Below are 17,112 nucleotides of genomic sequence, written 5' to 3'. Positions count from 1 at the left end.
GTTTTAGAAACATTTTGTGCTCTCTCACTTCAGGGGCATTTTCTGAGTGGAAACCTATAGTTTACCTAGGAAAACTGTACATTGTTTTTTCGGGAGAAACTGAGCTTTCTAAATCTACTTTTTATGTATTTCCACCTCTGCAAAAAGATTTATAGTGCTAAATACAAAAAAAAAAAATGAAAAATTACCGGTACTATTTTTTACAATATATGAACTTATACCAGAAAAATATTAATTTTGCGCATGTAAATGCAACTGATTTGGAAAGCCTCATGTCTCTCGACCGTACCAATACCAGATATGTATAGCATACATGTGTACATGGAATTTAGAGACCCCAATATGGATATATAGTAGATAAAATTTACATAGGCAAAACGAAATAACACAGAACAGTGTGAAATGCAAATAAATCACTAAAATCTAATAAAACCACAAAAATCAATGCTTTTTTTTCAGACTAGTGTAATCGGCCGTCAGAATAACCGTTTGAATATTTTAGCTTGGCCAAATCGATTATACGAGTAGTGATGCGTCTACACCTGCGTCTACACCTCTCGTCAAACCTTATTGAAATGAGTGAAGTCTATTAACTCTCCCCTTCCGAGTGTGATTGCCCGCGCCCTCCCTTTGTGTTATTGCAGGACTGTTGATTTAACGTATCCACTTTTGGACTGCAATTCCCACAATCCTCTATTGTATTAATGAAGAAATATAAACTTGATTGAATTACGTATTAACTATTGATCAGACACAAGCTGTTTTAATATCTTATACCCAATATTTTATATATACAATAGTTTTAATTGAGAAAAACAAAAATTTTATCGCCAGGCGACTAAATCTCCCTGAATCTGCTCGTGTGGCAGGATCCTTATGACAGGCTTATCCCAAACAAACATACAGAGATCTACACCCAGCTCCCCTGCCAGTAAGCAATTATGCTGTGCACACAAAATGAATTAACTCATAAGCATCAACACTCTTGCAAATGTTGTGGTATAAGATGGGTGGTATAAATTAAAAAAAACAGGCTTTTGAGTATATTGTAAAATTTATAAAGGAATAAGTGTTTGTAAAATGAGGGGGTCTGCTATAAGTAAATCGACTGAAATAGGGCCCATAGTATAAAGATGGCTGTGCTTTTGAGTGCGAAATAGCTTAGGCAGGAACTATTTATTCGGTCTGTATGTATAAATTAAAAAATGGGCTTTACAATATTTTTTTTATAAATAATTCCTATTTTCAATAGAGATACGTTATTTTAATGAAGAAAAAATAAAATTAGGAATCACTTTTTGTAAAAAGAGTTTGTTTCACCAGCTGTTTAATTAGGCCATTCTCAAGCATTGCTAACATCTAATGCAAAATACCCCCTTGAACGAGTAACACTGAAATTTTACAGCATACCAGCTGGAACTAGGGTCTCAAACCACGAAAATCTATTTCTTGGGCATATACCAAGATTTGTGCTAATAGCATTTATTGATAATGAGGCATTCAGTGGAAGTTATCAACGCAATCCTTTATGTTTTCCTCACAATAATATTAACTATGCAGCCTTATATCTAGATGGGGAGCAGATCCCTGCCAAACCATTCCAACCCAATTTTTAAACAGATAGTGATATTAAAGAATATATGTCCCTGGTGCAAATAACCAGAAAACAAAAGGATGACTCAGGAATACTTGTTGACCGTACAGAGTTTTTAGGCGGATACACAATTTTTGCATTTAATCTCTCACCTGACCAGGAACCTGGTGGAAATTACTCTCTCATTTGTTGTGGAAGCTTGAGAACTGAAATACGATTCTCTGCACCAACACAATCAATTATTTATATGGTTGTGTATGCCATAACATCAAACATACTGGAAATAAACCACAGGCGTGAAGTATTATATGACTATATTTAAAATATACTCGCATCATCATGAACACTAGAGATCATGCATATTGTCAAAGGGGATTCTTGTGCTCGGCGCATGTTTTCAGGTGTCTTCCCATGTGACATGTTACCCAAGGACCGTGTAACTCAGCAGAAATCATTGCTACCTGGACAGCATTGGACCTTAGTTATACTGTGCAATGATAGAAAAGCTGTGTTCTTTGACCGCTTCAGATTTTCACCAGATAATGAGATTTTTCCAAAACAGTTTGACATTTTTAAAAAGAAAAAACATATTCGTTTTCAGAACACACAGATCCAAGATACTCTTAGGGGCACATTTACTTAGGGTCGAATATCGAGGGTTAATTAACCCTCGATATTCGACTGTCGAAGTTAAATCCTTCAACTTCAAATATCGAAGTCAAAGGATTTAGCGCTATTCGTTCGATCGAAAGATTAAATCCTTCGAATCGAATGACCTTCCCCATAGACTAACATGTTCCCCATAGGATAACATTGAGGTTCGCTAGGTCTTAGAATATACATTCTAAGCTTAAATTTACTTTCTCTTAAATAATCATTAAAGAGTTAACCAGTCTCCAGCATTAATCATATGAGCAACTCTTTTTTTTAGGTAGCATTCGTCCATGTGTTAACCCAGGTAATGGTTAAAAGAGTGAATGTCTTTTACTTGACACAGGTGTTGTGTTAGGAGTTTCATATCTCTGTACTTTAATCTTGTCCAAGTATTCTCTTGTAGATGAATTTCCCGCAACAGTTGACGGTATATTTAGTTCAGCCATTGGTTGGATAAAAACATCCCATCCTTCGGGCATTTTACGTTTTAACATTCCATGGCTGAAGTTGGTCCTGATGGAGTTAAAAGAGTTAGGAAAGACTTCTCTTTAGCATCCTGTTTAACATGTAACAAAAATTTTTGAAGAACAGCCGTGTACATTTTAATTTTTACATCTGGTAAGTCAGGTCTATGCAAAATTTCAGTAATATCACTATCCAAACGCTGTTTGTTTGTCTGTCGTATGTCAGGTGCTGGTTGTCGTAACTTGCCCAAGTCTTGTTTTGATACCATGTAAATATTTTCAGTATAATCCATTAGCGATTAGATAAAAGACCAGTCAATAAAGGAAATGCAAAGCCTAATAAACTCCCAATGAACCAACCAGCTTGTTTCACCAGACGTTTCTTTTTGCCAATGCGGCATTATTTATAAATCAACTGTCTTATATGTTTGTGCCACTTCTTTAGAATACCTTTTTGACGTGTCTTTAAAGGTATTTTTCGAACATTGAGAGCTATTTCTGCTATAGCTGATATCAAGAGGCCGATTCACTAACTTAGAGTGAAGGATTCGAAGTTAAAAAAGAATTTCGAAGTTTTTTTTTGGGCTACTTCGACCATCGAATGGGCTACTACGACCTTCGATCGTTCGACTATTCGACCATTCGATAGTCGAAGTACTGTCTCTTTAAAAAAAAACTTCGACCCCCTAGTTCGCCATCTAAAAGCTACCGAAGTCAATGTTAGCCAATGGGGAAGGTCCCCATAGGCTTGGCTAACTTTTTTTGATCGAAGGATATTCCTTCAATCGTTGGATTTAAATCCTTCGAATCATTTATCTGCGCTAAATCCTTCGACTTCGATATTCGAAGTCGAAGGATTTTAATTCCTAGTCAAATATCGAGGGTTAATTAACCCTCGATATTCGACCCTTAGTGAATCGGCCCCCATGTCATTACTGGCATTACATAAAATAGCTTTTTTGACTTGTGGTGGTGATTTTATTAGTATCTTTAAAAAAATCCCAGTTACGGCGTAGCTGACTAGACATCTTGCTTAATGCTTGCACACAGCAGTAATGGTAACATGAATTTAAATAATTACTTTTTAGAGGAACGCTTTTAAAGATGTACACAGCAGGAATGGCTGGTGGTAAGAATCCTGTTCTTAAATGCAGCTCCTCTGCTGTATTTGCTCTTAAATCCAGTAGTAAATAACCATAAGGTTGTTGAGTAGCATCTTCAAAAGCCTCTAAAAAGAACTGTGTTTTACCAGGGTACATCTGTCTAGCTCAGTGATCCCCAACCAGTAGCTCGCGAGCAACATGTTGCTCTCCAACCCCTTGGATGTTGCTCCCAGTGGCCTCAAACCAAGAGTTTATTTTTGAATTATTGACTTAGAGGCAAGTTGTTGTTGCATAAAAACCCCATATTCTGCCAAACAGAGCCTCAAGTAGGTTGACAGTCCACATAGGGGATACCAAATGGCCAATCACAGCCCTTATGCGGCACCCCAAAAACTTTTTTCTTGCTAGTGTTGCTCCCCAACTCATTTAACAGCTGAATGTTGCTCACGGGTTCAAAGGGTTGGGGATCCCTGGTCTAGCTAGTGTTGTTATCTGTAATTTGTCACGTGGATTTTTAAACAAAACCATATATTTAGTGTTTAAATTAATTGTTCTACTTTTCTTACCCTGGCAAAAAACATTTTGTACTAAATACATAATACTGAGGTTTCTGTGGTGTACATACTTTGTGAAAGCTTTTTCAACTTCAATATTATCACTAACACATTCCATCAAATCAACAATTGCTAAATTAATATTATCAGGTGGGAATAAAACATCCTCAACAAATGTACTGGGTAAACCTTCAATGAATTTATTGTTGGTATATAACTGTGACAACTCATCATAAAGTTTCTGCCAGCATGAATAAAACCAAACTATATTTTCAGGTTTATGCATCATATGTGTATTAGAATACTGTAAAAGTTATTTTATAAAATAACTCTTTCCAGAGTTTGAAGGACCTGCTAAGATACAAGAGAATGGATGTTGCAAACGTGTATCCATAATGTTAGTACCCGTATGGTAATGTTGTAAAGTCAGATGTAAGCTGCCTCTTTGTATAAACACACTTTTGAGTTTTTCGCAGTGGCCTTGTTTCAATCTGCCAGTATTTTTTGTTTCTGACAATTCCTGGTTGTTCCACTAAAATTCGTTTCTGGGTCTCACAGTCGGAGTTGAGTGGGTAGTCCAAAACTATTTCTTTAATGCTGTCAAAATTAATGGACTGTGCATTTTTGACATTTAGGGGCACATTTACTTAGCTCGAGTGAAGGAATAGAAGAAAAAATACTTTGAATTTCGAATGTTTTTTTTGGCTACTTCGACCATCGAATTGGCTACTTCGACCATCGAATTGGCTACTTTGACTACGACTTAGAATCGAACAATTCAACTAAAAATCGTTCGACTATTCGACTATACGATAGTCAAAGTACTGTCTCTTTAAAAAAAAACTTCGACCAACTACTTCGCAACCTAAAACCTACCGAACCTCAAGGTTAGCCTATGGGGAAGGTCCCCATAGGCTTTCTAGCCAATTTGTGATCGAAGGAAAATCGTTCGATCGATTATTGGTTCGATCGTAGGAAATGCGGTAAATCCTTTGATATTCAAAGTCGAAGGATTTTACTTCGGTCGAATATCGAGGGTTAATTAACCCTCGATATTCGACCCATAGTAAATGTGCCCCTTAGGGTTATACCCTTTACTTTTAAAATGTTTTTTCCACTAGACAATTTTGGGTCCTGCAGAAACAAATTCAGTTATGTGTGTTCCATTTGGTACCTCACTAGTTAACTCACACAAATAGTCACCCAAAGGTGGATTCCACTCACCCTCTTTACTTACAAAGATGACTGAATCTGTATCATGATAAAGACACCTCTCCTGCAAACTGTCAAGAAGCGCGTACAGTTCTAATCTGGCATAGGCTGTGGTAAAACAGGCTATAAAAATGTTACTGTTTTTGTTGGTTGTGTACCTCTCTTTGACATATTTCCAGTTCACACTTGCAGTCTCGTCATCAATGAAGTTTAGTTCAGAGATATCATAGTATGGTAAAAATGCAAATCTGAACAATTGGTCAGGGTATGTAACAATGCTGGTGCATGGTAAATTGGATCTCTGCCCAAACTTACCCCAAAGGGAATTAAGAAAAAGCTTAGATATCTGTCTTTTGGCTGAATTCAGTGCTATGTTTTCTGGTTGTAACTGAACACCCTCTTTTTCAAAGAATGCTTCAACATACTGTTTTTTCTTTGAATCATCTGTACAACAACTAGGATACCCAGAAGCTTCCTGTTTATCCCTAAGATGTAACTTAATATAGGGAGAAAAAAGATCATTAGTAGTTTTTGTAAAATGCCAAATTTCATAGATCTCTACCTCCAGCTCTAACTCCATTGTACACCAAGTCCCTAAAAGACATCTTTGCTGTTCACTGTGTTCACACTGTGTCTCTTGACTGTTCAAAGCACAAGTATAGTAGATGGGGAACAATAGTTTTTTGCTGATTTTTGTAGGTAGAACGGGAAAAAATATTCCTCTTGGTGGTAAAACTTTTACTCTGGCAATACAAAAGTACTGGTCAATCTCTATGAAATTTTCATAAATAATTGTCGGATGGCCGATAGGATATGTCTTTTGTCTTATTAACAAAGGGATATAGACTTGTAAAATCGTAGTAATGGATTTCCTCTTTTGGACCAGCCTTGTGATATAACTTTATGGCGTTCGTTCTACCGCCATAAAGTGCATCTCTGGGGTCCAGTGGTTGAGGAAATTGCTTAAACTGTAGGAATGCCGTTAGTTCAGAGTCAGATTCTACCATTTCTTTTTTTAACCAAGAAAATGCTTTATTTTCCAAATTCACAAAAATGTTACACATTACATGTTCCGTGTAGTAATAAAGTATTGCATGTAATATCCTGCATTGCTGCTGTATTATTTCTCGTGAACAATAAACAATATAGCTCTCATACCTCAGCCTCCTGTTCAATGCGTCATTTCACAGCCGCTTGCTCAGCACAGTAGGGGCAACCGCATCCACCTGGGGAAGGGAAGGGAAGGGAGGGGGTGGGCCGGGGAGGGTGTACAAATGTGAGAGACTTGATAGGCAAATTAAATCTAAAATGACCTATCTTTCTATGGCTTAGCAAGATATTGACACCATGGGAGCCATATTTTATCATGCTGGTCTCTTTTATTTTCTAGCGTAGCCGCCATCTCTTCCATTTGTGCATAGGAAGTGATTAAAGTAATTAAATCTTTATGTTCATAGTTGGAGATTCTACCATTTCTTTTCACTCGTTCCCACAGCAAGCGGACATTAAATCCGCACTACAACAGGTATATTTTTTTAGCCAAAAATGTATGATCTAGTTGACTATATGTGGTTTTTGTAACAGAATTAAAATTTCCCTCATTGTAACAAACAGGACAACCGTGATAAAAACAACCTTGAAACTCAAAAGCTGTTTCAACACTATCAACATAAGCATACCCATCCAAATAGTACCTCCCTACCCTTTTTTCACCACCTTTTAAAGCATGTTGGATAGCTACTGTATACCCTCTTTGTGTTCTACTTACATAAACCACTGTATAGCTGATGATGAGTATGACATCATATACTCTACGCTATAAAATTCAATACCAGACATAGGACCAACATAAGTCTGATTTTCCATTGTATTAAAAAAATATGGAAAGTATCCCTTTGATCCATTAAGACCTAGTACAGATGACACCCTACTAAGTTTCATTGGGAGAAAGTTTAGAGAGTCTATAAAACGTATTTTCAAATCTTCCAGAGTAACACAAAGCAGTTTACCACCTCGAGTTAACAATTTCACCTGCAACTTCTCCTTAATGAGTTGTTGAACAATAAAATAAGAATCATGCCTTCCAGCATTATGAACAATGAATGTGTATCCAATAAATTTACCTCCTGTAAAAAATAGAACAAAATCCTGAACGCATGAAACACCTTGAAACTCCCAAGATCCCTGACCATATAATGTAGTAGCATAGATGTAGTTTGGAATATGAATACCAGTCTCCTGCATGCACTCAAAATTGTAGATGATATATTTATCTGTTGGTTTTTTTTGGAATGTATGCAGGCATGTAACAAAGATGTGTATCAAATTTAAGTAAATGCTCACCACACACACTACATTTCAGACCTGTACATTTGTGCTCGCTGTTTTTTTCCAAATAACGGTGACACATATCACAAAACAACTTGGCCTTACACACCACTTTGTCAACCTGTGCAAGCTGATTATGCAAATCTAAACAACTGTTTGAGCCACCGAAAACACGACAACTAGAACATCTAGGTGCATACTTAGACTCTGGACAGTCTTTTCTGCTGCATGCATGCATGCTACATACTGACAGGAATGATCATTCGTGTGGATTTTAAGCCACGCCTTGAGCCACCTCTTCTGTTACTTACAACAGTTACAATGATTTTGAAACACTCATTTCCAAGACACTCTGCATTACTTTGCAAAAGATTTGCTACAGCATTTAGGAAATATTCAGAGTTGAACTCATGACCAACCTGTCTTGTTGAAAATAAAGGCCTCAAAAGATGTGTACTATCCAGTCTCCGTTGTACAAAATCACCAGGTTCTATGTCCGCAATTACCTGCTCCAACAAATTTTCTATAGCAACATGAACAGCTTGCAATGCCTCATGTTCATGGTCATGTTCAGGAGTATGATTCCTTAAAATGTTTGTGGTGATACTGTGTTGTGCTTGTCTTTTTTTCTTGAATGAAATTGCCTGTTTTGACTGTATAAACATTTTTATAGCCCATTTTATCATTTTAGACCTGTGTTTTCTTAGGATTGCCCAGACCACGTCCACTCATAGTTAGTCAGGAGGAGGTTTCTGATTCATTGAGTATCAGATTCGTGGGTTTCTCCATTTTTTTACATTTATCATACAGACTGGCCACTGCACCATACCTGCGTGAATCGGGTTCACCGTTACTTAACAAAGAAGCAAAAAGGTTATGCAGTGTTGCATAATTGACATGTTCGCTGTTAATGAATGAAAGTTGTTTTCTCGTATCCTTAGGCCATACTGTGAATGTGTTATGTGTTTCTTGTGCAAGTACAGTGCCCCTGTCTCTACAGTTTTCTTAATCTGTGGGGTGTCGCAACCACTAAATGAAATACGTCTCTTCGATGGTTTAGCGCTGTGTTCTGTAACTGTTGTGTTATTGAAAGTATGTGTACCATTCTGTTTAACTTTAGATTGTGTTAGTTTTTTAGGAAGACGCATACCTAAAATATTTTTTGGTCTTATGCATACTGACTTACCCAGGGTCCCACGAACAGCCGTCATGACATGTGTTTTTCAGGTATTATGGATTCAGCAGGTGTTGCAAATGCAGTACGATGTGTTATGCGCCGTGTCGAGTTTGTTGGTCTATTAGTCAGTTGCTCTGTATTATTTGTAACTGTGTTTCTGGATTGTTGTTCCGCAGGCTTAACATCAGTAGTTGTCTCAATCATTGGTTTTGGTGTTTTAGCTGTGAAACAAAGAATATGTATTAAAGACATATTTTACAATTTAAATTTTTTCTTAATAGGTTGATTAAACTTTCTGTGTTTATTATCTTTACACCCATCAACGTGGACTAGTGCTGTTGTAGTAAATGTGTTTTGGGCATTACTTAATTTGCTTGTACATGGTCTTTCTTGAACACACACATCTTTAGGTAACGTTTCTAATCCTGTTAAAATATAATTGTGTAAATTGAATATACATAACAGTTTTTACATCATTTCTACATACATCTTTCTGTACAACTTACTTTTTGGCATATTATTTTTTCTTTGTTTTTTTCAGGATGTTTTCTCTGGTAGCAACACTTGTTTTTCAATTGTTTCTTCAATGACTTGGTCACCTTCTTTTATTTCATCATCCCGTACCACGATATTTAGGTCTAAAACATAAAATGTATCGTTTATTGCTATAACAATGTTCTAATAGTACTATAATACAATGTTCAGGTAATTTCTATGTTCCCTTACCAGTCATAGGGGGTTATGTAATAAAAGGCACTAAGTTTGCCCAGGAGCAGTAACCCAGAGCAACCAATCAGCAGGTAGTATTTACCGGTCACATGTTTAAAAGGAAGCATCTTATTGGTTGCTATGGGTTACTGCCCTTGGGCAAACTTAGCGCCATTTATTACATATGGGAGATAATTTGTTGAACTATATCATTCGCAAGCATGTTTGCATTATCACCAAGTATGTCTAAAACTTAAAGCAAAAAACACGATACATTATTAGTTAACTAATGTTTATATACCACACAACTATATAAAAAAAGTCACTGATACTCGCTTAGTTCAGAATCAGTAACACTGGGTTACATGAATTGCAGGATATAAACAATGTTGCTTAATATAGAGATAAGTTTAATTAAGCTAGAGCCAGCTATATAGTAAATAAATTGTAAATAAAGTGCCACGTGCAATATTCACCATATGGATCTCAAATAAAACTTTTTGAAAAATCACAATTGTTTGGTTTTCCAGATAACGTATCTTTCTTTAATTTGGATTTTCATGCCTTAGGTCTACTAGGTCTACTAGAAAATCATGTAGACATTAAATAAACCCAAGCTGGTTTTGCTTCCAATAAGGATTAATTACATCCTAGTTAGGATCAAGTACAAGGTACTGTTTTATTATTACAGAGAAAAAGGAAATCATTTTTAAATATTTCGTTATTTGGATAAAATGGAGTTCATGGGAGAGGGGCTTTCCGTAATTCAGAGCTTTCTGGATAATGGGTCTCTGGATAACAGATCCTGTACCAGTACCAAACTTAATGGTGGTCTTTTGTGAACTAAACTGTGGCTGTGTAGTAAACAAGTTGATGGAAAGTGTATGTCATCAGATTTGGTTTGTGATATGAGCTACTTGTCACTTTGTGCTACAAAATGGACAATTTTGCTAATTGTCTCTGTTAAGACACTTCTTTTGTTTTAGTAGAGACAATTATCAGTATTGTCTATGGCAGGATGTTTTCTGACATTTTGTAGCCACAATAAGCAGTGCCATAGCCCTAAATCACGAAAACTGGTTTCTGTATATAGTTTCTTTATAAGAGAGAATAGTACAGCCAGGAAGACTAGGAGCTTTCCAAATATACCCTCCGCATCAGGGGTAATAGTGTCCAGATTTCCGCTGGGGTTAGTCTAGGTGGAATCAACACCCGTCTAGATGGTTTCCCATTATATTCGTATCCTTTGGTTATTTGTCTCTCATAAAGTAGCTTGGCATCAATGAGAAAGCGAAAATTACCTCAGTTTTAGTGGATTGATCTGTATGGAAACCTGACTGAACAGGATCAAGAAGACGTGTAGTATGAGTTGCAAATAGTTGGAGATAATCTATCGTAGACGCTTGGATGAGAAGTGGGAAATTGGCCTGTAGCTATGGAGGGAAGTAGGATCAAAGGAGGGTTGGGGTGACAAGGGCATGCTTGAAGGGTGACAGAAATTTTCCAGTTCAGAGAGATAAGTTGAATATTTTATTTTGTGCAGGAACTAGTCAAGCATGATGCTGTGATCAGATAAAATTTGGATTTGACATGGTTTGCAAATTGCTGGTGTGAATGAACAAGAGGTGGTGGTACTCCCATCGATGGTTGGAGTAATGATTTGAATAGAGAAAACGTGTTGTAGGGTAGATGTATGCATATGAATGAGTTGAAAAAAAGAACGATTGTTTAGGCTGGTATAAATGAGGTGTGTGCATGTTTGGCTCGTGCAATGCTTGATCCTAAGTTATGGCTCATTTCTTCTGGGTTTTGTCTGGATCTTTCCGTAATATACAGTTAACAAATAGTTTTACCTTGACCTTGAGAGGACAGGATTCTCTAGTAATATTTAACCAGAAACTACAGGCACAGACTGTAGTGCTCATGATTTTCAGGCACAATCTTCAGTGCTCATGATTTTGCCTGAAATGAATTGGTCTCTCATAGAATAATTTAAATGATAGCTGTCTCGCAGAAATTTGATTTATTTGCATAGTTTTTGTGGGATTTTGTGCGGTTAAAGTGGCTGTTTGTGTAGGGTTTCATTTTTTGTTACATCTTTTGTTCTCCAACTCTTAGGCAGGGGCATAACTTCTGGCGTCCCTCAAACATTTTATTTTTTTTGTAAATTGTGGATCGCTCAGTGTTTTCGGTGTGGGTAACACTTGGTCCCCATTTCACAGGCCCTGTCCCACTCTTGGCAGTGGAGTTTGCTTTATCTATATTTACGCCACTTCTCTCAGATTTGGAGTTTAAACTGTTATCTGGTTGCTAGGGATTAATTGCCCTATGGAGCAAAGGATGATAAAAATAATAGAGGACCTAAAAAGAGAAATAATCAAGACCAATTACTAAGTTATTTAAAACAGGCTCATGTATAATATTCTGAACGGCAATGTAAAGGTGAATTTTCTCTTTAACCAGATCAGGACATAAGGAAACGGTAGCTAAAAAGCCGCTAAATATCTCGGTTGTAGATTTTTTTTTTTTGTGTTTTAGAATAATGTTTCACTTTCAATGGCAATAAAAAAACAGCAGTGGAGAAACCACCTATACCAACTTTGGTTTTTGATGGTATCTGCCCATTGTTGAGCCTACATGGTGGACCTTAACTTAAATATTGTGAAGTTTGTGTTTTTAAGAAACAAAATCTGCCATTTAACCGGTGACCAAATAAGAGGCAGACCCAGAGATGAAGATTCCCACCCCACCCCCCCCCAAAATAATTTCCACATTGCACAAAATCACTGGTGACATACAGTGGAACCCAGAGAGAAAGAAAATACTCTATGATGGCTGTCATGTCGCATGCATGCAGTTTGCATGTTATGTGCATACCTATGACATAGGATTGGAGGAGACATTCAAACTAATTTTCAAAAGTTTGATTCATTAGCACTAATTTTAACTGTAGCACAACAATAGTTGATCGCATTGAGGCCAAAAGTTCATAAAAATTGTGCAATGCTTGATTTACTTTTTTAATGCTGCTTGACATGGGAAGTTGCAGGTCCACATCATTAAAGGAACAGTTCAGTGTAAAAATAAAAACTGGGTAAATAGGCTGTTCCAAAAAAATGTTTCCAAAAATGTAATGTATAAAGGCTAAAGTGAGCAGATGTCTCACATAATAGCCAGAACTCTACTTCCTGCTTAGCATCTTTAGGGGGCCCACATGGAACATAACCTTTTACTTTTGAATCTGAGCTGAACAGTTATGACTCGTGGCCCCCCTCAAGTCACTGATTGGTTGCTGCCTAGTAACCAATCAGTGGAAACCAAGAGAGCAACAAAGCAGGAAGTAATGTTCTGGCTATTATGTTAGACATCCAGTCACTCCAGCCTTTATACATTACATTTTTGCCTAACTCACTATATTTATTTCATTTTGTACAGCCTATGTATTTTATTATTTTGTACAGCCTATGTAGCCCACTTTGTATTTTTACACTGAACAATTCATTTAAGCAAATTGTACTGTCCATTATCAGGAACCAACCAGGAAGTATTTTTCCCTAAGTCTGTATATATGATCAGGGGGGCCTAAGGAGTCAAACTTCACATTTAAAGGGAAACTCTACCCCACCATTTAGTTAGGCTTATGTAAAAAAAGGCTTCTGCAATTTCAAATCTTTCCAGTAATATTGCAACACCTACTATAAAAAGCTGAGCGCAATTATGTCCTGCGATTGCATTACAATGTGAGCCTAAGGGGGTGGGGAACTGTCACGATGAGCACAAACACAGACAATTGTCTTATTTTTAATCTAAGGAATCGGGTAAGTCTGTGTTTCAAAAATAAAATAAAAAAAACTGAAAATGTTTACATATATTTGTCGAAATATATCTGATGTTTATTAGCTCAACTGAATGCACTTAGGTCAAAAGGTAGGTGGGAGTAGATTTTCCTTTTAAGAGCAGGTTAGTGTATAGAATTGTGTAATTAGTCAAAGCCATGACACATGCTAATTTTCTGTTCTTGTTGACAGACCAGAATAAAGTCACCAGGCATTTGCTGTTGTATTTCAGCAATTACTCAACTACTACTACTTCCACTTGCTGACTCAGCTAGTTTTTTCAGTTCTCATATGTAATGCATGTTTTTGTAGTGAGATACACCTGTGCCAGCAGTGAGCTGGTTCCCAGTGAAATCCCAAGGGATGGTGCTGGGCATTTTCCTTTTCTCCAATATGTAGCATTTGAGTGTTAACAAACAGGGCCGCCATCGGGGGAGGACAGGGGGTACGAGTGTCCCGGGCCTGAACAGTGCTGAACTTTTCGAAAGAGTCTGGCCCCCCTTGACAGCGCCGAAGCCATTTTCAAAGTCCCTAACAGCCGAAGTTCCAAAGCAGCGAAAAGACCCGAAGCTAAGAAAACAGCAGAAGCCGAACTCCTGAAGCAGCAAAAAGATCTAAAGTCACGAAAACAGACGAAATTGAAGTCCTGAAGCGCCGAAAAGAACCAAAGTCATGAAAACAGCCGAAATTGAAGTCCTGAAGCAGCGAAAAGTCCCAAAGTCACGAAAGGAGGCAAAGTCCTGAAGTTCAAATCTACCGAACACCAATTTGTGTTTTTTTTAATCCCCTGGCCACCAATGTATTGTTTTATGTATGTTTTATTTTAATATTCTATAGGCCCCTGCCACCAATGGTTTTTTTTAACAAATGTTTTTTTGGGGCCCCAATCTTTTTTTAACTTGTAAGGGGGACCCTGACGCCAATGTTTTTTGTTTTTTTTTAAGTTTAACTTTTAACGGTTAGGGTATTTTTTAAAAAAATATTCTTTGGGGCCCCAACTTGTAAGGGGGGCCCTGGCGCCAATGTTTTTTTTTTTTAACTTATAGGGGGGCTCTGGTCACCAATTTTTTTTTTTAACTTGTAGGGGGCCCTGGCCACCAATTTTTTAAAAAACTTGACCATAAATAGCTTTTTATAACTTGTGTAGGGGGGGTTACCTTTTTTAGCACTGATGTCTGTGTGGTCTTTTAACTGTTGTGTGGAGTGGGCGGGATCTGGGGTGGGCGGGGCCCAAGGGGAGTTCCAAAAATGTTGTTGTACGGGGCCCCGTGATTTCTAATGGTGGCCCTGGTAACATGTTACTGCCTGCTAAAAAATACTAGTAGGTTTGTGTTATTTAAACAATATTTCTTTTGAACCACCCTGTACTATTATTTCATTCATAGTTTGTTAGTACAAAATGCAAATCTTATATATTTGATTTATTTTAACAGAACAGCACTTTTCTGACATAGTGACTGGAGAGGAATTTCTTAATCTTGGAATAGAGCAAGTATGCAGCTTAATCGCTAGCGACAAGCTCACGGTCATCTCAGAGGAAAAGGTATTCCTTCTTCTTTCCTTTAGCATAAGTAGATTCTTATGTTCTTTCTTACAGATACAAAATTTGGAATGCATTTATAGATGAAAAAAGAAGGCATTAGGGCTATGCCATGTAACGCATTTTGACTTCCATGTAGAATAACGCAGGTAAGATCGATATGTGTGGATAACACTTTACCTTACGGCAGACACAGGTGCTGACAGGCAGACATTACAGAGAAACACAGATACAAGTATGGGACCTGTTATCCAGAATGCTCGGAACCTGGGGTATTCCAGATAACGGATCTTTCCGTAATTTGGGTGTTCATGCCTTAAATCTACTAGAAATTCATTTAAACGTTAAATAAACCGAATAGGCTGGTTTTGCTTCCAATAAGGATTAATTATATCTTAGTTGGGATAAAGTACAAGCTACTGTTTTATTATTACAGAGAAAAAGGAAATCATTTTTAAAAATTTGGATTATTTGGATAAAATGGAGTCTATGGGAGACAGCCATTCCGTAATTCAGAGCTTTCTGGATATCGGGTTTCTGGATAAGGAATCCTATACCTGTACCACCATTCCTGGGTGAATCCAGCCTTTCTCTGCCTGTGTTGTCATAAGATGTGCATTTCCTATTCTATGGAAAAGGGAGAGCGGCAATAAAGGTCGTTGTTCTCTGCAACGGTACCATGGAGATCAAAATGCCCCATGTGCCATAGCCACTTGTCTTCTGCGCAGGCATTTCAACACATGTGACCCTTTTGCCTTCAGTACTGTTTTAAAATGTCATTTGTAGCCGAAGCTGAAAGGAAATTAAGTCTTTACAATTAGAATTTTATTATCTTCATGTTCTGGGCAGTAGTGCATGACTGTTTAACATAGTTTTATGTATATACTGTATTTTCCTTGATAGTCCCTTGTAGGCTAATACAAACGGTTAATGCTTAACTTTGTTACAGGAACAGGCAATTAACTTTTCACTCACTCTGAGCACCCAAACACGTTGTTTTTCTTTGTCACTTTTGTAAGGATTTCTCAACTAGGCTTTTTGTGTAATCCTCGAGGGGAGAGTAGAAACCTTGTGTTCCACTAATTTCCATTGATAGCGGATAGTGGCTTCCTCCAAACTTACAAGGCACAGCTTCTGCTAGAAATGTCGTACATGTATAAGTAATATGTATTTGGCTTCTGTACCAGCCCAAGGTAACCACAGCCCTTTAGCAGTAAAGATCTGTGTCTCCAAAGATGCCCCAGTAGCTCCCCATCTTCTTTTCTGCTGATTCACTGCACATGCTCTGTGCTGCTGTCAGTTACTGAGTTTAATGACCCACACACAATATACAGTACACATAGAATATAAATGTCACAGTATAAAGCTGATTAGTAGTTAATACAAATAATTTACTACATGCCAGTGCAACCAGCATCAGAATTGTAGCATCAGCTTATATTACAGACAAACCTCATTTTCTGCTTGATAATTTGCGACGACCCCTAAGCTTAGCGTCTCAACAGCTGCTCAGAGCCCACTGAGTGTCGCAGACACTTTCCAAGATGGTGACCCCCTGTGACAAGTTTGAAGTCCTGGATCATTGCTGCTATTGACAAGCTGAAACTTTAGGCTGGTGCAATAAGTTCATTATGTAAAATATGGCAAACTTAACCATATTCAATGTTAGTGTTTAGTTCTCCTTATAAGTGATGAACAAAAAATACATTTATTGAACTGACATTTAGGTCTCAACCTGTATTTTTTGTTCATCACTTAAGACCTGTGAGTACTGTATAATATGACTATAATCTCCATGTAGCCTTATTAAATGGAGTGCACACGTTTGGCTGTTCTATACAGTATGTATATATAATTAATGTGCAGTCTTTTCTTTTTAATGTAAAATAGTCATATCATAGATTGCAATGCCACTGGAATACAGGGAGATTATATAAAACTT

At 37.3% G+C, this 17,112-nt stretch overlaps 1 protein-coding gene across 1 annotated transcript in view; it reads left to right on the top strand.

Annotated features, from left to right (window-relative positions):
* klhl2.S (kelch like family member 2 S homeolog) overlaps positions 1–17,112 on the top strand; it is a 66,135-nt gene that overhangs the window by 31,156 nt on the left and 17,867 nt on the right. The window contains exon 6 of the mRNA XM_018243227.2: positions 15,064–15,173. Within this exon, the coding sequence (XP_018098716.1) occupies positions 15,064–15,173 (110 nt within the window). The remainder of the gene's footprint in view (positions 1–15,063; positions 15,174–17,112) is intronic.

Source organism: Xenopus laevis, chromosome 1S (assembly GCF_017654675.1).
Source record: "Xenopus laevis strain J_2021 chromosome 1S, Xenopus_laevis_v10.1, whole genome shotgun sequence".
Taxonomy (NCBI): Eukaryota; Metazoa; Chordata; class Amphibia; order Anura; family Pipidae; genus Xenopus; species Xenopus laevis.
Note: the sequence above shows the minus strand (reverse complement) of the source record. Positions and strands in the feature narration are given on the sequence as shown.